Source organism: Patagioenas fasciata, chromosome 6 (genome assembly GCF_037038585.1).
Source record: "Patagioenas fasciata isolate bPatFas1 chromosome 6, bPatFas1.hap1, whole genome shotgun sequence".
Taxonomy (NCBI): Eukaryota; Metazoa; Chordata; class Aves; order Columbiformes; family Columbidae; genus Patagioenas; species Patagioenas fasciata.
The window spans coordinates 16,083,923-16,108,810 of NC_092525.1; the positions used below are offsets into that span (position 1 = coordinate 16,083,923).

Genomic DNA, 24,888 nt, shown 5'->3' on the forward strand with positions numbered 1-24,888 from the left:
GTAAACAGTAGTAATTGCTAGTTTATATTCCAATAATCTATGAACTCCAGGGCCTGAGGTACAGAAGAAAAGGTTTACAGGGCCCATGTCCTTCGATCCTTATTTTCCTATTTCACATGTCCTTGAAAAATCCTCCATCCTGAATCCCAAATTCTTCTCCCTTTTTTTCCTAATCACATTTTTATTGCCATTCTACTGTGCTATATATGCAACAGGGCTGCTCCTGTTAGACAGGTTTTCATTCTGCTCAACCTCAGACATAAAAACATTCTACACATCTAATATTCACACACCTTATCCTGAGCAGGCTGTAGTTTAGTCACAGTTACGGCAGTGTTCTCAAACCATTCAAATCACACTCTTTTGCTTCAGGATGCCACTTGACTGAGTTAGTGTTTGAATTTGTTTTCATTTTACTCCCAAATTAATATCACTCATTTTTCCACACATTCAAGATGACGTGGATCAAGCTAGCAAAAAACCTGCTATCTTGAAGAAAATATTCAGAATCAAAGTGTTAGCAAAATTAATTGTTTGCCAGAATACTGAAACTTAAAATCTTAATAATTTTCCAAAGGATGTAGCTACATCATCCCATCTCTTAACTAGGCAGTTGTTCTGCTTTGGCTAATTACCAGAAATCTGTAAAGATATCTTATTCAAACTGTTCTGCTAGTCCAGTTCCAGATGACATCCCCCAACCAATATTCTAGTCTTTATGTGTCCATTCCATGCCTGTTTTTAAAACTCCCAAGTTTCATTTCCATTCGATCTTCTCTCTTCTGAAAATCCATAGTAGTGGTATTATAGCTCAGAGATCTAAAGATTGAAAAGATGTATAACTTTTAAGATGACATATTCTTTTTAATTGAGTTGGTTGAGAGAGATGGAAAAACCGAAAAGGTAACTCAGGCACTTCATCAGGCCATTAATAAAGTAACTGCAAATCTACAACATTAACTGGTTTAAGCTCATCAAAAACATCATGTGGAGATCTCGTTCTTTCAACAGTTAACACAGTTTCCACTCACGGATTTTCTTTGAACCTTTAGGTTTTACTCCTTAAAATTTCACTACCTAAAGTTTAAAATTTAATTGTTAATTGTAGTGATCTTTACAAACTACCTGTATGTTAGAAATGAAACAACCATTATATCAGTTGAATCAGGAACATGAATTTCAAAGATGGCCATTAGTACATACAGGGAAGGAGATGGGAGCAAGAACAAGAGATCATATAGATTGCTAAATAATACATTTCTTCCAGGATATTCTGTTTCAATTTACATCCAACCTGCAAAATGTCAGTGGGATAATGTCATACAAAAGTATTTTTTAAATTATCCTGTAATGGTCCATTGCACGTCATGAAGAAAAACACTGCAGTACAATAACATTATTAAGGATAGCTTTTTAAAAGATCCAAAAAAAACCCCAACTCATTCAAAGTTTTATACGGTTTAAAGAAAAAGTGTAGACTAAAAAAATCTGGACGTGCTTCTCTTCCCAACAAAAGTAACAGGAGAATTTGTAACTTATTTCAGCTTGATTAGGACATTTGATAATGTAATGTAGAACTTGAGCAAATCCTAACAGAATTGCTGTGAATTCTATCACTGTTTAAAATATAAACATATGAAAGAACTGAAAATCAGTGTGTGCATTCTAATAACAGCTTGTTTAATGAAGAGTGCTGGTCTGTAATCAAAAGGCTACCTAAGAAGATACATGTGGGCCAGCCAAGTAAAGGGACTACTGAATATGACATTTCCTTGCTATGTCGTAGAATGCACAGCACTAATTAAATATCTCAGTGAGCAGCAGCATTAGCCTGATCTCCTCTGAACTGCTGTCCTTTACACTGCAGCATCCTCCATTAAGACAAAAGCAGCTCTTCATGTCCCCTAAGACATTCTGCCAGTCAAGAGACATTCTGTTTGGCAGCCTATCACAGAAAACTACTGCAAAGAGTGAAATCAACCTTCAAACAATATTGTAAATTAGGTAAGGTAACCAGAAACTAATTTGAAAACAGAGCGCTATTCTGTACGAATAACCCTATGGTGGCAGAGATCAATAAAAGGACTGTCAGAAAATGACTGTGTTATAAGAAGAAGAAAATTACTCATTTTGATACACATGCCCTTCATGTATATAATTCAGCATTATGAATTTGAAAGTTCTGATTCTAAAGCCAGTGGCTTATTCTCTAGTTTCACTTTCCAAAGCTTCTGGGATCACCCTAATTCTAGCAGGGAAATGCTTGTTGAACACCACAGATGATGGACCAGAGGTGAGTTCCTTAAGAAAGTGCAAAGAGTAACAGCACACCTCAGTGAAATAAAGGTGGAAAAATTAGCAATGAAACTTAATCAGTTTTGTTTACATTTCTGTCTAAAGGTTGAAGATAGTATTTGCAATAATCTGAACTCTACTTTTTCTCCTCCTTCTTGCGATAAACGTGCACGATGTCTTAAGAATCGTGGTGTTTAGCAAGATCTGTTATAACAAGAGGGAATTTTGAGAGCAGTCGTACCAGCACAAAGACTTAATTCTGCCTTAGAAACAAGACTTCTAGGGATATCATGGAGAGATAAAGCACAAATTTCAACAGCTGAGCGGCACCTGAAGAGCAGCACCCAGTCCCCAGCACAGGATCGCCCCAGCGCCTGCTGCTGACATCTCCGACAAACACACCTGTCCTTGGGAAGAGGAAAGCAGACTTTCACCTCTAAAAGGCCGGGGATGAAGACTGAAACGGCTGAAGACTAGTCTGAGACTTTAAAGAGTTTTCAAGATTTAATTACCTTTTAACTTTTTCTATCAACTGCTTATTTCCATTATTAGGCATGTTAACACTTGTGTTTTTGACTAGCACATGACCAAGTTTTGAGATTACAGCAGAAGTTTGACAGGGCCTTCATTCCTGAGGATTTGATTCTATATCTAATTTTACAGTAGTATCAGCCATATTCAGGTTTAAATAAAATCATATAAATCCAGAATAACTCCTTAACTTCGCTGGACTTGTTACAGTTTTTGATCTTTTTAGCTAAGATTGGATTTGCATCCTGCCTTGCCTAATCTGTTCCATGCAGCTCCCACAGGATTCATTAAGCTTGTGTGCTATCACACCAACAAACTATAAGTTCTTTTCTCAAAAGAAATACCAATCACAGCCTTGCTCAGTTTTTGTGTTTTAAAAGTGTATTGTCTAAAACCGAGGTGGACTCACTGCCACTTTGTGTGATTAATAACAAACCCTACTTTTATTGGTGTTAGACAGATGTTTACCAGCTCAGAGAAGCATATAAAGCAAAAACCAGATGTTACCAAAACACAGTAATATGTGTTTTAAAAGCTAACATCAAATCACTGACAGTTATAACTTCAGTAAAATGAGAATGTTACAACAGCTACCACGCTCTTCGCACAACATTTGGACCAGATGATCTCCAGGCATCACTTCCAACGTCAACCATTCTGAGACTGTGTGACTTCTGTTGTCTACAAAACTACACATTATTATTGAAAGGTCTCAAAACTGAAATTTAGTTGGAGGTCCTAATGCATAAAGCATGGCATAAATCTGGAATTAAAACAGTTCGTGTCTCTAAGAACCTTGTACAATATTTTGAAACACTGAGTTTAATTTCCACTAACACCTTTTTTGTTTGTTTTTTTTTTATATGTAACATTGCAGAACTGGTTCCAGACAAGCCCTTTTAAGTTACAGAAGGTAGAAAAGAATGTTTGTAGTCCATCAGAACACTAACACTATATGCTGCTCTGAAAACAGCAATCTTTGGTATTCCCAACAGCTAACAAGCCATTTTCTATTATTAACAAGTACAATCTTGTTAATAATAAACAAACAATAAAATGATAATGCTGCTGGTGTTGATTAAAATGCTGTTAATTGACACTAGCACTGGGAGGAGAAAGAGGACAGCATGGTAACCTGATGTTCCTTCAGACACTGGGACCCCCAAGTGGCATCACTTTGGACTCAGACCCCAAACCAGAGCCCAACACGCTGTCACCTGTGAGGAACAGCATCAGTGCTGAGTCAGTACAGGCTTTACGGGATTTTATTGGAAGAGAACAACTCTATTCACCACTTCTACCATCAGGCAAAAGGATGCTCACATGAGACCACGCTGCTTCACTTCAGGATGAAGCCAAGGCCATGCAGGTGGCATCAAGGCAGCCACCCAGATGAGGTCACACTGCTCTGATGAGCACTGCTAACTCCTTCACCTACAACGCTCTTCCAGCAGCAAAGACTAATGATATCAACAAATATCTTTTTACACTCAAATATCTACACAATTCCTGTAGTTTCATAGCCAGCACTTTTTAATATGAAAGCCATGAAGTTAAGGATCAAAACATGATGGCTATCCATTTAACAGGAGCCATGAAAACAGCCGTAACACCCATAGCGCCCACACCTTGAATGCCAACTCCAGGTTATGGTTTCAGGTTCTGGTCTCTCTGAAGCACCAGTGGGAACGAACGTGGCTCTAAACTTTCAGCAACAAATACCAGCACACTCTGGTGAGAGCATTTGGACTTCAGAGGTATTGATATTCATCTTCCCAAGACTATGGATGTATTTACTAGCACATTTTATTAATGTGAACACTCTCTATATATGCATTTACTAAGTATTCTACAGTAACATTTGCAAATATTTTATAACTTGCTCAGTTAAAAGGACAGATTTCTCTACCAGTTCCACAGGAAAGGGCCCATGTCAGTCTTTCCTGGAAGGTGAATGAGACTTAAACTATTCTGAAGTAATGCTTCAGAAACTTCATCGCTTTCTGCTGCTTCTGAATTCTATCTTCTGGTTTTTAAAAAAAGACAGATGGAGTTCTTAAAGAGCAACTTAAATTTGTGTTGCGAACAGCAGCATTTCCAAGAAAAGCTAAACACATTTGCACTGAAAATGGCAAAAGTCTTGAGTTTCTCTCATGTTTTAAGCAGCAGACCTTATGCTAAAGAAAAAGGTGCCAAAGATAAGAATCAGAAGCTTCTTGAATGGCCTTTTTCTATCTTCTGAAAGGTTTTCTCCACTATAGTGATCCAGTATAGGCTGGTCTATCATTTGCTCCATGCCCTGCCCCCAGAATGGAGAAAAAGTTTCTACCCAGCTTAGTCTACAGTCTAATAATTCTGGCTCTAGTCTAAACTACACAGATTACACCCTGATCAAAGATGAGGGCACTTCATCCAGGACTTCCCTTACACAGGAACCAGCCTGTTGACATCTTACAGCAGTGAGCTCTTCTGAGATCTTTGCAAAACAGTTCCAAGTGGTGTAAGCTCACGATTAAGTCTCATTAATGTTGAATTCAGGCAGCACTGCAGACATACCCTATCCCCACTGTTCCTGTCAGCCAGCTATAAAGTTTCCCATGGTCAGCCAAGCTGTTTTGTTTCCCTTCTCAGGGAAGTTTACACCCCTCTGATTACACTTCCTCAGAGGAATATTTACTTATACATTAGAGATAACAGCAAGACATTCAGTCTCTAAATAAGATTCAATATTTAATTCACCTAATTCTATTAGCAAGTGAGATGCAGGCAAATAGTTTTGACAATCATAAAGCCAGTCATTAATCAGGTAAGTATATGCTTGTTATTGGGGAGTGTTAGAAGTTATGCTAACACCATTCTGCCATCACTAGAGGTGTTCACAGAAAGCAGTTCCCATACACTCTCAGACACTAAACAGCGACAGACAGGAGGAACCTGAGGGTCAGACCGATCCTGTCTTCTCCAGGGTACCAACTTCACAAGTTACAATCCTTACAAACATTTGCAGCTTGTCTGTCTGGGTTTAGATAATTTGTTTGATGCCTCACCAAACTCCCAAAACAACAAACATTTCTGTTACTCTGACCTCATAGTTCAGAGAAATCACCTCAGTTTAAATGTGTTAGAAGTGACACTACAACACACCTACCCTATGACGTCACTCTCAGGACAGAGTACTTGTGGCCGCAGTACACTAATTATACCTTTATTCAAAGTGTGTATCCATGGAAATGAGGGTTGACAGGACAGCTAAAGGTCTTTTCCAACCAAAACAATTCTATGATTCTATATCTGTTTTTCTTAACCCTTCATACCAATGTGTCTGCAAGTCTTACCAGAAATCTTGGTTAAAAAAAATGCATTTGCTCCTGAAGTAATAAAATAATAAATCACAACAGACACATGCAAGGCAAATTCTAACTTGAGTGAAGATCACCTTTTCATCTGAAGACTGTATTAGTTTATCAATAAGCTAAATTGTACAATCAAACCCTCCCAAACCCCAAAACTTTTAACCATTAGAAAACAAACAAAATCAAAACCTGTAGCTCAGTTCTTCCTCAGAACACTGAGAGTTGAGCAAGTTAAAATTTTGTAGATTTATATGCAATTGATAGTTTCTGATTTCTTATACTCGTCAGTCTATGTTTTCTTGTCCAGGATTAACTAAAGCACCTGTCAGGTCAGCTTAAGAATGGGCTGAAACTCAGGAGGTTGGTCCTATCCCCCATCCACCCATCCTGTCCTCCCCATCCTGCCACCAGCCACGTCTGGCATGTCCATGGTGAGAACAGCTGGGTTCTGACGGGACTGAAACGTGGCTTCATGTCACCACAAGGCCTGGCAGAGCCGCACCAGAGACAGGGGCACAGCAGCGAGATCGGCACCACGGCCACAGCAGTAAGGCTGGAGATCAGTGGATTGACTTTATGGGTTGGTTATGATAGAAATACATAGACGTATTGCTAATCTGTTGTGCTGCACTGAGCAGATGTGCTTTAGAAACCAGTATCATTTAAACTTCCCATTGACATTGTCTTAATGGAAAGAAACAAGTGTCTTGGGCCCAATTCTGCAACCATTCAGTCATGAAGTTCCCTCTGAAGACAACTGTACCCCATATTTTGTGCTTCCCTAGGCCCTTCTGCTCTCACTGAGGCACAATGGCTGCCAGTTTTAGTAGGGCAGTGAACGTTGGTTCATAATTTCATGCAGTTTCCACATGAATTACTGCCCCCAAAAAATCTTTTTTTGAGATTTGTTTGGTTTGTTTTACAGACGATCAATACATACTCCCCTAAAACATTTTTCTTTTTTACTGGGAGACTGATATGCCAGAATTGGATTTCTATTTCCAAAATGTGCGTGTGTTCAAACTCTCTTCAAACACTATTTCAGTTAGAACCACAACATAAAAACACAGAGAAACAAAGAGACAACATCTGCTGCATCTTGTTACTCTTATTAATACTGTGGAGTAGCTAAAAGAAAGCACTTTTTCCTATGGTAAGTGTAACTCATTGCTCTTATTTGTACTATTCTCTTCTTCTCTTTTTTCTTTATATATTTTTATATTCATTCACATTCAACTAATAATCACACATAACATTGCGATTATAGCCAATATTAACATCATACATTTATTTGAACATATATTAGTTATTTTTCACAGGTATTACACCTAGGCTTTAACAAACCCCCCGTACGTGAGTTTATACTGCCAGTGATTTCTGCATGGCACGAAGTCCCTGGGCATATTCCTGACAGTAGCGTTATTGTAAAACACAGCTGGAGCACTTATCAAGTCAAAAGTGCTGTTAAATAGTAGTCGCTTCCCCTGTCACTTGTTGCTTCAGTCAGATGCCTCAGGTTATAAGAAATGGCAGACTCCAATAAATCCACCTGGTTGTATCTGGAGTGACACTTAGTAAAAAAAGAACTACTAATTAAAAAAAAAAAAAAAAATTTTTTTTTGTTAATATTTATGTTTCATGGGTATACATGCATCCAGGGCACAAATCAAGTAGGCCAAAGGCCCTACGAACCCCTGCAAATATACACAGTTAATACTAAAATGGCAGGATATCAAAAGTTAATAAATGTTAGCCTTAATGTTAGAGATTAAAATCTGATCGAATCTCCTCTTTGTGTAAATGAAACTGAGGCTCTTAGTATTTACACCATGACATCCATATTCCATCTATTGTAATATTTCTTCTGTCCTCTTAAGTATGGTCCAATTCAGGAAAGCATTTAAGAGTGGGCTTAATTTTAAGTATATACTTTCCTTCTAGGACACAGTTAATTGTGATTTCAAATTCAGGCCTTTGTACACAAAGCTCATTTGTCACATAGTGTCTTAAATCCACTGTGAACCTTAATTTCTGTATCCCCACCCCGCAGTGCCCACCGGGGCTGCCCAGCCTGCAGCAACAAAACCTCAGGTCTGGAACCCAAGCGAGACCATAAATTTTTATAGGCACACGTAACTCACAGCAAATAAAACTGTTTTAAACTCAGCTGTTGAAAATAGGGGATTTTCTTCCCTCGTGGGATGTCACAAGTTCATTAGTGTCAGAGTTCAATACTCTCTGACCAGGTTACTTTAGATACTCCACACTAAGAGGGTTTAATGTTTAATATCAAGTTTACTTATTCTGTGGGTTTAGCAGAGTGATACAGCCATGTATGGAAATCGTAACACAAGCACAATATAGCAAATGCAATATAGAGCTGGATCACACTACAAATGTGATTCCCATCTCCTGTCTCTCTGTGGTCCATCATCACAATGCTGGGAAGAAATGTGCAAGTCAAAACCAGCTCAAGCCCATTGCCCTCTCTGAAGGTCCTTTTATTGGTTATGCCTGTTTTATACTTTCTGGTGGACTGAGCCACACATATATTTTCCCTGCCCTGTGCTGATTAGCTCAGGAAAACATTACTATCTACTATTTCAGGAAAGGCAGTTTACACAAGTATGTTACTCACTGTACATCTAAAGCAAAGGTCACCCTATACTCCCTTTCATGTTGAGACTAAAGTTCAGCTTTCTTTCCAATACTGCTGGTCATTCCCTTCATTCTTGCTCATCTCCTCCTCTGAGCCCTCTCCTGTTCTTGATTGTTCACAGGGGATTCTACATAGTCTGAATCAGAACAACATCACCCACACAGAAGATTAAAATTTGATCAAAAAAGAAACATTAACCTGTTGTTAGATGCTGGAAGATTCACCAGCCTCTTCAACCTCTAAAGCAGGGATGTCTACTCCTTCATTTGTACAGTCTTAAAATTACATTCAGCCCTTTGAAGGCCACTGCAAGGCTGATGTGGCCTCCGGTGAAAATGAGTTGGACACTCCTGCTCTGAAGTGTTTTCCATTGATAGATGACAACACTCACAAGTATTCACCCCTGAGTATTTGGTTTCACAAGCGCCGATACTAGTCTTTCACTTGAGTCTTTGTGTCATGTGTTTCTCTTGGACAATGAACCTTCCAGGTCCCATTTACAGGCAGTTGGGCTCAACAATCAGTTCATATATGTGTATCTTAACAGTGAGAACATGTCGCCCCCACACTGCTGCTGGGAACTGCTCCCTGGATGATCCACAGCAACTATTTTGCTCGAACACATCAGCTTTCCAGATTAGACAACGAGGCTTTTCCATGGAAGATAAGGAACTGTGAGAAATTATGTCCTGCGCTACATGGATCAAGTCCAGTACCTCCAGGTTGTGTGACAACTGCTACATGAATACATAGTAGGTCTGACATTTCCCACAAACACAGATTTACAATGCAAGTGCCAAACTGAATGGGCAGAACATGCAAAATAAGGCTGTGCCCCAGAGCATCAGTGCTCCTGCACCCACAGACCCAGCACACACCAACGTGGCTGTTCAACAGCTGCCCACGCCGGGCTCACGTTCAGCATATCTGACCTGGAGCACGGAGGGCAGATGTATCCAAATATTATATACAGGATCCAGACATCCTGGGCGATATCTGTAGCCCTCAAAGTCCACCTGAGCAGAACGTGTGAGTGCTGAAGGAGGTAAGACAGTTACGAGTGTTTGTCCATTCAGATTCCCCAATCACCTGCACAGGCTCAGTGTTACTGCTAAAAACATCTGTGGTCTGTGCAAGAGCAATGTTCTCTTTGTGTGAGTGCTGCTCCCAGGATGGCAGGGATATTTTTCATTTGGTTGGTTAGTTGGGGATTTTTTGTTTGTTTTTAAAATCTTATTTCACTTAAAATAGGACAGATCAAACATTGTAGAATGCTAATGTTTTCAGCTTTCCAGACTTCTTTCCCTGCCAATGCAGCAATGACAATATTTGAACTCTGGCTTAAAACACAGAATACCAGATCTCCATCTAAATTACAATTACAATTAATTATTCTGAAGGGGAAAAAGATAAAATAAAAAAGATGAGTGAACTTCAAAGCAAGTGGAAATGGAAACACCTAATCAGGTCAGCAAGGGAGACAGGAATGAGACGATGCAGTAGGATCCACGGAAGAACAAACTGTAACGTAAACACAGGAGAATTTACAAGACTGATCAGGTGCCCAAGAACAACAGCAGACTTATCCACATGTCCTTCACTAAAGACATGTCTACCGCGAGTTACATCTAGTAAGCAACATAAGGGCATTAAGATAAAATTGGATTTCAGTTATCATGACAGCTGAGAAATGGAATAAACTACCCAAAAAAAATCCATTTCTGAATTTAAAATTTTAATCTAAAACATAGCAATTTTGTAATTAAGAATTGTATGAATGTTTTCAAGATAAAATTCTTTGCAAGCCATAACATGACTTGATCTTAACCACCAGCAATAATTTCTTCTGCTGCACCTAAGCATTTTCCAACCCAACAGTACTTGCCCATCAACTGAATCCAAGTAAATCAAACTATAACCCTAGTAAACTGTGGATAAGTGAGAATTTGATAGTTGTGTTACTACTTGGTTTTGACTTCTGGATTATACACTAATGAAATTATTCCTGAGTGCTTACAAAGAAACACAGTAATCCCCATGTGATTTCTTGACAGAACCATATAGATAATGGCAAAATGCAGCTCAAGATGATAATGCATGTATATCCTGAACGCTTTGGGAAATGTGATAATGAACTTGCTTGAAGAAAAAAAATAATTACCTGAACCACAAGCATGTATTTTCCTATCATTAACAGACAAAATGAAGGATAACAAATGTTTTTTCTTAGAGGACCTTCTATATGAAATCTCAACCAATAAACCTAATCAAAGCTTCTACAAAAATTGTGAAGATTAATATAGATTAAATGTGACAAACTGGAAATTCTAGGAGACAAAAGACTGACTTTTGAACCCTATATGCCAGAAGGCTGTTACGAGTTACTGTTCTACTGTATTCTAAGGATGGAAGCCAACACTTTCCAATGGTAGGCTTTTTTAGACATACAATTATTATCCTCAGTCTCTCTTCCTGCTTTACTATAGACTAAAAAAAAGTAAAAAACGGTAAGACTTGTGGATTACTGCACTCAGAAATCTGGAAATATTAAAGTGAAGTCAGTTTGCCAGTGACCTCTATAGTCTTGCGACACATTTTTAGCTATGTGTTTGCCAATTATTTTATGTCAAGACACAGTCCCCATCTCCCTTACCATGATTTTGATACCCACCCAGTTAATCTCTGCTGCAGTTGCCATCCAGCTTATGCTGGAACACTGAAGCAATGATGTGTTTTCACAATACACACAAAAGCCAACATTCAGTCTTAAAGACAAGATGGTATTTTGTTTACCTCCAGGCCTAGATTTTCACCCTTCTTTAAACACATCCCACTCGCTAGAGAATTCAAGCAAAAATCTGTCCCACAGTTCGCATTCCCTCCTACTCGTATTCCCAGCGTTCAAGCGTTTCAGTTGTTCTGAACAACAAATAAATCCACAAATAAATCCATCAGCCAGAGCTCTGATCACTGGGTACCAAGAACTATTATTCCTGGGATTCTCTGATATTCTGTCAGAGTCAAATCCCTACAATTACATTTACAACTGCTTCGAATGTACTACTTGTTCCAGAAAAATGACTGGAAAAACGGTCCTGAAGTGTGAGCTTCTTTTCACATGAATTTCCTGTCTTGAGCAACACACAAGTCATTATAAGCCAACTGATGAAAATAAGAGGCTTCCTTTACCCATTAAGTATTTCCTGATCTTTTTCTAATTTAATCATTAGTCCATGATAACATTCATCATACCCACTGCTTCCAGAGGAATATTTTTTCATAGCCAAAATGTTTACTTTATTACAGATTCAGCATTTTAAATCACCTGAAGATTTGGAAAAGACTTGTAACTTTCAGCCATATAGAAAATCCACTGCAATGTGCCTTCTACCTAGTTCTATGAAAGCTGCAAAACAACTGTACAAAATCACCTTCAACAACTTGTTGATCAGTGTTTATCACTACTGAGGTTTTGCCAAGAGACAACGGCAGTTTTCCCTACAGGGAAAACCAATGCATTACAGAGAATTCACAGCTGGGAGTCACGTACAAATTCATCCTGACAGAAATCTTGTATTCTAAGTATGATTATATTTTGGTCACCTGCAATTACCCTTAAAAAAAAATAGTTCTGATAGTGACATACAATGCAAATTTAATGCAGAAGAAAACACCAAATTCCCTGTCTTTCATTCACTTTTATTTTGCTGTAGGTCAGACCTGTAGTGTTGAAACCAGAACAGTGAGGGTGGGGAGGAAAATCCACCAAATTCCTCTAAAACAGAGGAAACCAAGGAAGGAACAAGCAATAAACTAAAACTGTACTTTCAAGCAAAACTTACCCTAGGCCAATCCCAGCATCATCTTGGATCATTTGGTGAGTCTGTTGTGGGCTCCTAGGATGAGGGCTGCTAGGATGTTCTAACACTGTTGGAGAGAAGGTTTTAACTCCACTTTGATACTTGCAAGGATCGAAGTCCTGGACTTGCAAATACAATAAGCGATGAGCAGCTGATAGCACCAGTGCAGGGAGGAAAGAAACACTTCCACAAAATGCTCTTTTACTATGTCACCCTTTCTCGTTATATTGTCCTTACACCTGTGAGTGAGATGGAGCATAGATCAGCAGCATCCTTAGGTTTTCTCAGATATCTTTTTCTGGTAGTGGTTACAGCGTACATAGCATTACAGTGCACTTGGAAAAGAGTGTATTTATTTCCTCCTGCTCACCACATTTCCAGATTTACTATACACCTTCACAGACAGTTTATGGCTCAGAATTCTAGCGGCTTGGTTTGTTTATTTGTTTACTATCCCCAGTTACAGATTCACTTATTTCAGGGTTGGTTTTGTTAAGAAACCTTCACTGATTTCTCTTCCTGTTTTGTTTTTCAGTATCCCAAACCCTTCATCCACTACTTACAGAATTTTTGATTCCCTTAGTTGAAAGGGAAACCTTTCATCACAAAGAGACCCACAGAAAGAGCCAGCAGTTCCCAGTAGCTGAGCTCTTGTTCTTATTTTCTCTACGATTGCAAAGAAACTTCAAGACAGCAGCTGCGAGGGATGTTCTCTCAGCCTGGAGGACCCGAGTCCCAAAACGGTGATGGGCTCAGGCTCAAGGCAAGACGCTGGACTCGTGTCACAGTCCTCTGGCCACAGCACCCGGCACTTGTGCAGAGCCCATCGGCACAAACCAGCAAGAGTCTACTTGGCATGAACTGCATAAACAGAAAAACAACGTGTGCACACGTTACTTGCTTTCCAAACAAAATTATGTATTTATGGCTATAATAATTCTGTTATTTATGTTTTGTCAAGGTGTAGTAGGGACCTGGACAGATGCTAGAAAAATGCTAACAAGGAAATACATATGCATGTATTATATACATATTTTCCTAAATACATAAATATATACATACCTAAATAGTTTATTATCTCACAAATCCCATTCAAATCCTTTCAGTTACTTATAGGGGTATATATTACAAGAGTTCAAGACCACTGGTCACACGCACACAGCACTTATTATAATGTTCCTGTTTATAGCAGTTGTCTAGATGATCGCACAGATATTGCATTGTACTGAAACCAACAAAAAGGGGTATTCACAGATACAGCTCATTGCCTTTTGTCAGATAGAGCAAAGCAACAGCATAGGCACTATTTATCATTCTGTTGGGGGAAAAAAAATCTAAAAATAAATACTGTATTTTGCTACACTGTTAGTCAGCTGGTTTTTAGCAACCTGATCACGTCCAAGAAATTCTAACTCTTGTAGAAAAACATAAGTGATGAAAAAACAAGCAGTTTTACTGTAACATCCAGTACAAATACCTTAAATAATAAGTATTAGAGCTATTATTCAGCATATTCATCTATTTCAAAGTGCACTGATTATGAAGGACATTAATTCAGCTACCAGATTTCATGGCACATCACCCTGTACAAGTCTAGATGTTGTGCATGCAGCTGGTCCACCAGGAATCTGTTAACCTGACAAAGATACTTACTTTTTTCTATATATTATCAGCTGTGCAGAAAAGATAATCAAGCAGAATCCTGCCCCGCTCGTGTGTTAGAGCTCCTTCTGGTGACACCTGCTCCCAGGGCAGAACGAGGTTCCCATGCTCACCACATCAGCACCACACAACACACTAAACCATGTACGTTAGCGGATTATCTACTGGTTTAAGGAATAGGCACAAGCATGGGACTGCCTGCTGGAGAAGGAACCTGCCAAACACTTTTTGAGAACCTTAGTTAGTGGTCCTCTTTAGCTAGAGTCTTTCCTCTAGGCCAGATTCCCTGTCTTGGCAGCTGTCAAGGTCAATCAAAGGCACTTTTCAGGTTCTGGTACACTTGAAGATCTTTGACTTCAACATGACTGATCAAGAGAGCACCCTGAAGGATGGTCACCTGCTGCAGCTCCCTTCAGCACAACCTGAGGGAAAGGATGATTTCACTTATGTGGATCGAGGTAGGACACGTGCAAATGTTGCTGTGTGGCCTTCCCTTAGAACGAACAGTCAGAAGCATCTCATCCCTGTGTGTAAAAATTCCCCATAATTTGTATGGGCATGTGGACAGCACTGAATTTGTACATCAGCAGTAGGCTCCATGGGATTATCCCACAAGTTAGAGAGATTTCCTCTTGGCTGCTTCTATTTATGGGCGCTTATAGCAGCCCAGCTGCTGTGAAGGACAACAGTGAGAGTGAAATTCCAGTATCATAAAAGCTTGGTACCAACAAACTCAGACTGAGCAATATGGAGGGGAAAAAAGCAAAATCATTAAGACAAAGTTTAAGTTGCGCAGGACATTTGTCTGCAATTATACTTTGTTACTGTTGAGATCTGTTGCCCAAGAAAACTTAGATATCCAAGACATGCATCTAACTCTAATGGCTGTCAGACATTTATTTCCTGTCACCCTGGTAAAGGTAACACACAAGTTTACAATAAATGTATTTTTTCCAAGTAACTACTTTTCGGGCTTGTCACTGCTTTGCCACCACCCTCATGGAGTTTATGTCCCCTGCACCTCACCACCCGAATGAGACCCCATTAGTTCATCAAGTCAGCATAGTCCAATAAGTACTATGCACTAGATTTCCCATCTTAGCTACTATTTTCTCTACCCAAGAAGAAAGAAGGAAAGAATTTTTAAGCAATTATTACCGACCCACAGTCAAATGCTGTTTGCTGTGTCTGAACTTGACCAGGAGCTGCTACAAACACTGGAAAAGAGGTACAGAGGTATCCCACTCAAACACTGCTTTTTGTAGGGCCTTCTGGCTCCCAAACTTGCTGAGATTCAACCACCTTCGAAACAAGTGACCATAGAAAATTAAGTTGGAAAGAGCTTCGAAAGGGTTGTTCTGTTTGTCTTCTCCCAGGGTTTTCCTGGGCACCTCTTCACTGCTTCCTCAACCTAGGACTGAAACACCTTCTTCAAAGTCCCAAAGGAATCAGCACCAGCTCAGCAGGAAAAGATGACCTGAGAAACCTGCATGTCCAGGGTTGTGTGTACACCGCACATGACACAGCCACTATGTTTGGCTTGGCCTTCACTGGAACGAGGCTGTTAACAAATCTGGGATGTGTTTATCTTCTTTGTATTAAACAAAGCAGAATCATATTTCACCAAACACACCCTGTCCCTAACCTCACAGGAAAGCTCTTCTGTTTACATGCTTTAACAGCTCTAAGTCAATTTATGTAATCCTGCTAGATGCTCCCGTATTATTGTATTAGACTAATAGCCACTAAAGAGACAGCGTCTCCTTCACACAATAATCAGATGCTAGGGAAAATTATATACTCACACTGGCAGATTTTGTGAATCTGACTGCCCTTGAGGAAAAATAAATTGTAACATAAATAGTAAAAACAGTTAAGCAACTGTAAATATTACACTGCCCTTGCACTTCGGGAGTGAATGCACAGCAAACAAGTTTTTTTCACGTGCAAGTGAAGATCAATTACTGAATTTACTAAATCACCTCCAGGTTTGTTTTTGTTTGGTTTAACTATAACATCAATTTTTCTTCTGACCAGGCAGTTATGGCTACTTTGTTTTATTTTTGCTTATCATGGTATGGTACTATCATGTTTTTACAGATAATAGTATTAACTTATCGGTCCGTGTAGAAGGACATATTTATGACTCTAACATAAGGATGCAGTGTAGAGAAATACAGGCCCAGTATGACAGGAGAGACCTTGAGAAGTGGAGACAGAAGACGGGATGGTAATACCATGCACAGGATGGGAAAACGAACGATGGACACAAGCTTAGCACAGGCTACGAACAGCTCACAATGGACAGGTAAGAAACACAGTGCTGGAGCTGGAAAACGCCGGTTTCAGGGACAACAAAACAGAAAAACAGAGCAAATATTTAACATAAGTAAAACCGACCACATATAGCAAGTTTGCATATCATTTGAAATTGTAGGCCAATGAAGGGCAAGGTATCAAAGTATGTTAGCAAATATATTAAAAGGTCCCAGAGTGGATCCTAGAGTGAGGAAGAAAAAAACATCGACATCATATTCCTCCTGGCATGAGATTCCAGACACTGGCAGCTCGCAGCACCAGGCACCGCAGCCCACACCAGCCTGAGGACATGGAGCAGCAAGTGAAGGATGAAGGATGAACCCTCCATCGCTGCTCCACGTCCCAGCGCTGGTGGCTTCAGTCTGGTGCTGGGGGAGCGAGGGGGTGTCACTGCAAGTAGCACGTGGAAGGGTGAACCTTCCATTATGAGGAAAAAGAAAGAAGGGACAGAAACCATGAAGCATTAATACAACAATTTTAATTCTATTTAACTGTAACTATTATTGAGAGTTATTTAAGACTGTATCGATCGGATCAAAAATCATTGAAAGCGAGAGAAGCACAGAAAGAGATGGAACACCTGCAGATATTTAACTGCAAGCACACCAGAACATTAACATGTCAAATAGGTAAGTGAAAAGTATCAAGTCTTACTTTCGCAAAACCATTGGTGCCTCTGCATTTGATACAAAGACGTTTTTTAAACTTCTTTTGAAGTTGAGTTGTGAAAACAACTGCTTTGTGACGAATGCACAAAATGCTGATTAATCAAAAAAGGATCCCCTTTCATTGTTAGACAGTCACATTGAGAAGACAAAAAGACATGGAGACAGACCACAGAACAGCAAGAGCAGGACTGGTCCCCACGGAAGGCAGGTCTGAGACCCAGGACACCCCAAACACAGGCTGTGCAACCACCGCACCCTGAAGCACCAGGGGCTGGAATACGGCAGCGACAGCATCAGCTCCTATGGACAGCCAGAGGCCACCAGGCCAGGGTCACGGACCAAGGATTCCATGTAGCACTTCAGACACAGAACTGGGACAGACACCTCTTGGACTGAGCTCCAACAGGAACCAGAGGCACCAGCTTGAGCTCAGATGGAGCCCTTGGTCAGGGGACGTGGGTGGAAGCCTCAGACTGGTCAGGTCCATGATAACCTATTTATGTTCTTGACACAGTCTATCAATGGACTCCTAAATAGAAGGATTCACTAGCTCTGACAAAACTACCAAGTTATGGTAAATGTACTAATTCTAACTCCGCAACAGTTATGCTTCACGCTTCTGTGCAATGCTTCTTTTTTCAGAGCGCAGAGCCCAGGGAAATAAACACTAAAAGCTTTAAAAACTCCATACCCATATGTAAAGCCTTGCTTTGATAACACAGGGGGTCTCACTAAAAGCAGTGGGTCTGAGCTTTATTTCCTCCTGCATGACAACTCCATTACACACCCACACTCGCCTGGAGTTTGTGTCATGTAGAAACAGCTCCAATCCATCTGACAGAGAAATGTGGAGTTAATTTCATTACATCACTGTTCAATTGTACAGCAGCAGAGAGAATATCCCCTCAACTGCATACTAATATCCTGCTTGTTAAAAGATATAACAAAGTTTATGTAGTCATAAAGAAGCCTAGCTTATTAAAATATTTCTTTCTGGGTAATGCTCAGTGACCGTCATACCACTCAGCAATAAATAATCAACTAATAACAGTTAAGTCAATCTCCTTACTCAAAGCTGTTCTGATTGTGTCACCCTTGTCCACAGCTGAGCAACACTTGACTCCCAAGAACAGCTCAGCTTCAGTTAATACACTGGAAGAAGTACAGTACTCGAACTCTAAAGGATGATCAGTCAGAGTTTGGATGCTTTCACATACTCTAGAATATTAATTGGACTGGAAACTGTAGTAATTAATTTGGCTCAAGAAATAAAAAGTACTAGATCACTAGATGAGCAATTTACATTGACTAAATCCTACTGATTTTATTGCCTGTACACTTACTGACCTGTTTCGGGCATGCAGCACTTGTCATGTTTTAAGAAGATACACTGAATTCCACTCAGTTACTTGTATTAATAAAGTAAGGACTTATTGTTGTATCAAAGGAGACATCTGTAAATTTAACTGAGCTATTGTTTGCATCTCCTTAATAATCTCTTGAAGGCCTCTTGTGAAAACAGGATACGCCTAGCTCTGTAAATCCGAGTCATCCCATAAAAGTCTCCATGACAATCCAAATGAGGGAATGAAGTTTAAACTGGTTTTGAGATGGGCACAATGTAGAAATCCCATGAAGGTATCACTGTCACTGAAGCACCGAAGTACAGACGCTTCCAAAATACCACAATGCATAAAAAACTAAGAATGCCCAGTTATCTTTGTAATAGTGGTTTTACCATAATACACAATAAACCACACTGCTGTTCAGAAAGTCTCTATTCTATGTGGTAAATATTCAACATTTTAAAATATCATTTATAGAGATAGCCACCACAGTCCAATAGAAACAGCATATGTATTCAACAGTGTCTAGATACATACCTATATCATATCCTATTGCAGCCAATAATGTGCATTTGAAGTCTTCAGATTATGAAAACATGTATTTAAACAGTCCTGAAATGTGTATTTACATAATTTACTGTAATTTATCTAGAAAGCTATTGCAAACCTTTGTGTTCACTCTCATACAGTTCTATAGGAATCTTTTTTTCCCCTACTATTGTCCTGTTTATTATTATCCTCAAATCAGTCCTGTTCTTCCTTAAGTTTTGGGGCACAACTTTGTATTGACTTCTTTAGAGATAAATTTGAGTTAATCTTGTCATGACAAAAAGGTAAAACGAAACCAATTTGTACTGCATTTCTAATTCTTTCTTGACACCATACTGATTGTTCAGTGAATTATGATATATTCTTTGTCTTATCTATTCAAAGAAAAACTCATTCTAAGAAAATTCAACATGACGATGAACTTCTTGACGAGTAACAAACATGTCACACAGCTCAGAGGATGCAGACAGCATCACATTAGGCACCTGATGTAGAGCCCAGTTTTACTCTGGGAAGAAATGTTCATCATCCTCTGAGACATTAGAAATCTACCTCACATACACCATGTGATGGTCTTATTTGTGTCCCTCACTGCATTCACTTTATGAAGTCAAGAAAGAAACAGCAGCCACATAAATGGCCTACAACTGCTTTGTCACTTTCAACTCAAAGCACACACTGGTATCTAGGTGTTTTTCAACAAATAAGTATTGTGTTTATTAGACCTATTTTTCAATAAATCTACAATGCAACTGCATAAACCTTTTGTGTGTTTTGTTTATACTTTCCAATAACTTAGGATTCCATCATCAACTTCCATTAAATCTGCTACAAAAGTGGGTGTGTGTTAAGATAATTCTACATCTTGTGAAAAATCAGCAGGAGATCATGAAAGACGACCCTGTACATGCCCTGAGGCATGACAGGTTAAGCAAACACTGTATTAGACTGTGGAGAATCAAAGATGGGGGCAGGGGAAGTTACTGCCTAAATGTCCCCCAAAACTTGACTGACTTACGACAACAAAGTCCCACTGCCTGTGACATTGATGAAGATACTAAACAGTGTTAGTCTCAATACAGACACCACTTGTTACTGGTTTCCAGTTAGGTATTGAGCCGTTGGCTGTAACTCTAGAGACAATGTTGTGGAGGACATGACCAAAGGACCAGGCAACAGATGAAGCAGCACACCAAGAAAGTTCTCACTCAGAGACCTGTCTGCAGTAATAAACAACAGGAAGCACACTACAAAGTGCTGCTTTTAAAATACTCTGGTTTTCTCCCCAGACCTCTAAATTTATTCCACAGCTAACTGTTTTATCAAAAACTATGACATCAGCAAAACCAGTCATTGCTGAAGCTTCATACTCAGGTTGAGCAGATGTGCCCAAAGAGTAAATGCTTTATCCCACCTAAAACACACACTGCAGAGACTAGATAAAGGGGACCAAGTTTGTGTCAAAGGAAGAAAGGTTTAAGACATTTGAGTTTCACCTACTTCTAACACTTCCAAGCATATTCACATGTGAAGAAAGTGTTAAATGAAGTTTCAGCTTTCATATAAATGACATTTGAACCCCAGAAGGTGAAACAAATTACAAAACATGATACACAAGGATTTACCACCAGGACATCAGGAGGCTTTATCTGCAGCAGCATCACAGTCAACATCTTCCATGACATATGATGCTGCGGTGGCTAAAGAGTCATTTTCCTTAGGCCAAGTGTGTCCCTCCTGCATGGTACTTGTGTCACTGGATGGAATTCAGAAAGGGAAAAGCAGGCATGCTACAAGAAATAACATATCTTAACAGAAAGTTTCATAGATCATCAAAAGCTCTTCCACGGGAAATACAAGAACCTCCCCACTTGGGAAAATAAACAGACAATTATTTTTAGTAAAGAAATTGACATGATCACTTCACAACAGTAACTAGGAAACTCAACCACTGACTCAAGTTTTGGTTGCACCCACTACTGGCAAAAGAAATCATAGGAAAGTAGCTCTTCCTAGAGAGAATGTAAACATGCAGATATAAAAAAAAGTCAGCTAGCTAAATTTGAGTTGAAAGTAATAAAACTTGTTACTTCGTATACTTACTCTTACTAATGTTTCTTAAAACAGTGATAAAAGCTTTCTTTAAAGACAACTTCATCATCCATTAGGACTTCAGTGATTTGTAAGCCAACAATTGAACCGCAGTTCACCCCTATAGGAAAGTGCTTATGGTACCATCACTGTTAAGAGCCTGATTCTACAACGAGGTCAAAAAGAATTTCACCATTGATTTCAACAGCCACATGACAGCCCTTAACATTGCAGTTACATGAATGGAAATACTACTTTGGCTAAAAAAAAACCCAAACAACTCACAACCTCAAAAATCAGCTATAATGAGAAAGGGAAATAATGAGTAATTTGCCTCCTTAGCTTCAGTCGCAACCTTCCTGTTGGGAAAGAACTTTGGTTTTTCTTATTTGGAAGTCCCCTACTAGAGGGAGAGGCCTCAATAAAAATCAATGTCATTGCTCTTGACAAAATCTTCATATTCAACCCATTTTGAGGAAAAAAAAGATGAAATTCCTGGAGCCACCTTACAGCTGTTCCAGTGAAGACTAAAGAAACCACTAAGAAGCTTGTTTCCGAAGATGAATTTACAATCCTTCTCCCACATGCAGACAGGTAACACAGCTAAAACTGGGAGAGCTTAAGAACAGGCCTCAAAATGTCTATGGAAATAAACACACTGATGACATGAAACAGCTAAAATAAAAAAAATTGTAATCAGAATAATTCTTCCAAACAAGTTGACTACAAACACATTGCCCCCCTTCCTGAAGTTGAATAACTGAAGGATCCCTCTCTCTTACTGGAGCAACATGCTTTGAAAAAATAACTTTTAAAATGATTGTATTATGACAATAAAACACTCTGTACTTTGTGTCACAACTTTCTTACCAGAGTGTTTTTGCTTACAAATGGCAAGTAAGGAAACATACACAGCACTTACTGAGCTCTATTCAAAAGGTATTTTCCCTTCCTGAACACTGTACTCCTGTTCTTCTTTCAGAAGAACATTTCCATGCCTGTCTTTCCACCATCAGTGCTGAATATCTATGGTCCCAGGCCCATTCCCTCTGCAGTGGCCTGCAAGACCACTTTGACTTCCACAGGAGTAGGAACAGGTTCTCTCAGAAGTTAAATAACTACAGACTCGCCTATTTAGATTTCACCTGTGAAGCACCGATTTCTTTCTGGTTTGTTTTTCCTCCCTAAAGGCTTTTTTCTTTTTCGGGAAGAAGTCAAGCTGCGATTTTTCCTTTAGCCAGATCAAGGCTCAGACCACAGAGGTGAATTATAAAACGGTTTTCCGAGCCATAAACATGTCACACAGCACGCCCGCGATGTCGAGGCAAAGGCTGCTTCCCAGGCCGGTCCTGGCCATTCGTGTAACTCAGCCAATTACAGGCAGCCTCCGGGACCGACAGAAAAGCAGCCTTGTTTCCAAGGGGGTTGCTCGTTCTGCAGATTTGTTTTGCATGGAAATCTCGCGCACACTGAAGAGGAAATCGGTTTTGTAGCGACACCTTCAAACAGGCTAAGAAGCTTTGCAAACCCCGTGTCCTCTGTCGCAAATACATGAGCTTCCAAGGAGCAATTAAAGCAGAGCTGGAGCACCCAGATGAAGTTCTGCCCCCGGTGACCTTCCCGCTCAGCGCGGAACCGGTTGCGACCACGGAGCCGCCGCTCCCTGCTTCCCAAGGTCGGCACCCCCGACCCGCGGGTGCGCAGCCCCCGCCCCGCACAACGGCCGCCGCGGCCTGGCCTGCCCGGCCCTCCCGCCGCCGCGCACCTGCCGCCGGCCTGCTCGCCCGCCCGGCCCCTCCGCAGCCCCTACACCGCGGCCGCAACGCACCTGCTGCCGGAGAGCGGGGAGCCGAGGGGGTTCTCGCCCTGCCCGCCCCCATCTCGCCTCTGCGCACAGCGGCTCCCAGTCCGGCCGTCCCGCCTCCTCGGGCCGGGCGAACCGCAGCGCGGGCGGAGCAGCGCCCGAGCCCAGGGATCCTCCGCTCGGGGCCCTACGCCCACCCCAGCCCCGCCGAGACAAACAAACTCTGGCTGCCGCTGCACGCTGGATCCGCAATGTAAACAGGCCGGAGGGCGGCACAGGGCCGGCTGCCTCCGCCCGCCAGCACCGGGCCCGCCCCGCCTTGCCCCCGCGCCGGGCGCTCACCGTAGAGAGACGCGGAGGCTTCTCCCTTCCTCGCCATGGTCTCCCGGTGCCCCCCGCACCAGCGCAGCCCGGGCCCGGCGCCTCCGCCCGCCGCTCAGCGCGCTCTTTGTTGCCGTGCAGGCATGAGAGGCGGCAGCGCCCGGCCAGCCTCCGCTCCGAACAGCGCCCGCGCCCCGCGCTGACCCTCCCGTCCCGCCGGCTCCGCGGCCGACGCCTGCGCCGAGCCCGCGGGGGCGGTGCCCGAGCCGTGCGGGGGGGGCGCGGGCAGGGGGCGCAGAGCGGGTGGACGGGCCGCGGCTGCCCCGCACCTCCTTCGTTGCCTCGCACCCCACCGCTGTCCCGCACCCCCTCCGCTACCCTTGGCGGGACGCGCCGCGCTAACTTCGCCTTATCTCGGCTCCCAGTGACAACTTCGGCGGCCGGTAGCAGCGCTCGCCGTACCCAGTGCGGTCCGCGGCGGGGGGATCTCCATCCATCCCCGTTCTCCCCGAAACGCAGCTGCCGCAGCCGCACGGGCCCGGGGCTTTCGTGGCGCTGCCGGGAAGCCCGTCCCGCTCCGGGCCCGAGCCCGCAGGTGCCGCCGCTGCAGAGCAGCCGGTCGGAGCCGCTCCCGCCCCGCGGAGCTGTCCGGGCCCCCGTGCTGAGCCTCCCCAGAGCCGCCTCCCGCCGGCACAGGTGTGAGCTCACGGGGCTGCCGAGTGCCGGAGGGACCCGCACTGCTCACAGAGAGCGGGGCCGTTTGTCGCCTCCCCACCGGGGGGAATTGTAACGCTTTCGTTTTGGTTCGGGGTGGTGGCATTTTCATGATTCAGTCAAAAAACAGGTCCAGTCCTGACAAATTTGGGTTGCTGGGCATAAACATTCCTTCAGTTGTCATCTGCCTCCCTTTGTTTTACCTGAATAGGGCAATGGCCACTTCAAGAGCAATTAGTCTGATTGCTGAGATTCTTTTTCAGTTTTGACACCACAAATCATCACTATAGCAAAAGGACGCTATATTCAGATGTCACATTGCTGTTTATCTATTACTCTGTTGTTAGGGAAACATCACAAAGTCCAACACACAGAACATTTTATACTGAAACACATTTTGAAATACCCTATGTAATTCTTGACAGACGTGCACCTGTAGGCCACCATTTACAATTTTACACATGAGCAATTTGAGGAAAAGGTACCTTCCAAGGCTTGCAAATAAAGGTATCCTTTCAAAAGTTGGCGTAAGACTCTCAAAGGCATATGATGAGTAAATTAATACGCATAGCTCATGAAGTTGTTACCATGCTTGTATTGAAATATAACCCAATCATACATGTGCTAGAGGCGATGTGGGTATGAGCCTCCTCTGCAGTCAGTGCATCATCAGGTCTTGTAGAACTAGCTGCCTTGGCTTGTTTTAAGAAAACTAA

General features: G+C 41.5%; 1 protein-coding gene across 3 annotated transcripts in view; it reads right to left on the minus strand.

Annotated features, from left to right (window-relative positions):
• SLC44A5 (solute carrier family 44 member 5) overlaps positions 1-24,140 on the minus strand; it is an 83,124-nt gene extending 58,984 nt beyond the window's left edge. The window contains exon 1 of one of the 3 annotated variants that reach the window (XM_065842106.2): positions 23,162-23,364. In XM_065842106.2, coding sequence (XP_065698178.1) covers positions 23,162-23,213 — 52 coding nt within the window. In that variant the 5' untranslated portion in view covers positions 23,214-23,364. Of the gene's footprint in view, positions 1-23,161; positions 23,365-23,479; positions 23,617-23,920 lie in introns of those variants that run through there. The other 2 variants (XM_071810033.1, XM_071810031.1) reach the window with 2 other exon arrangements.
• Positions 24,141-24,888: the final 748 nt, after the last annotated feature.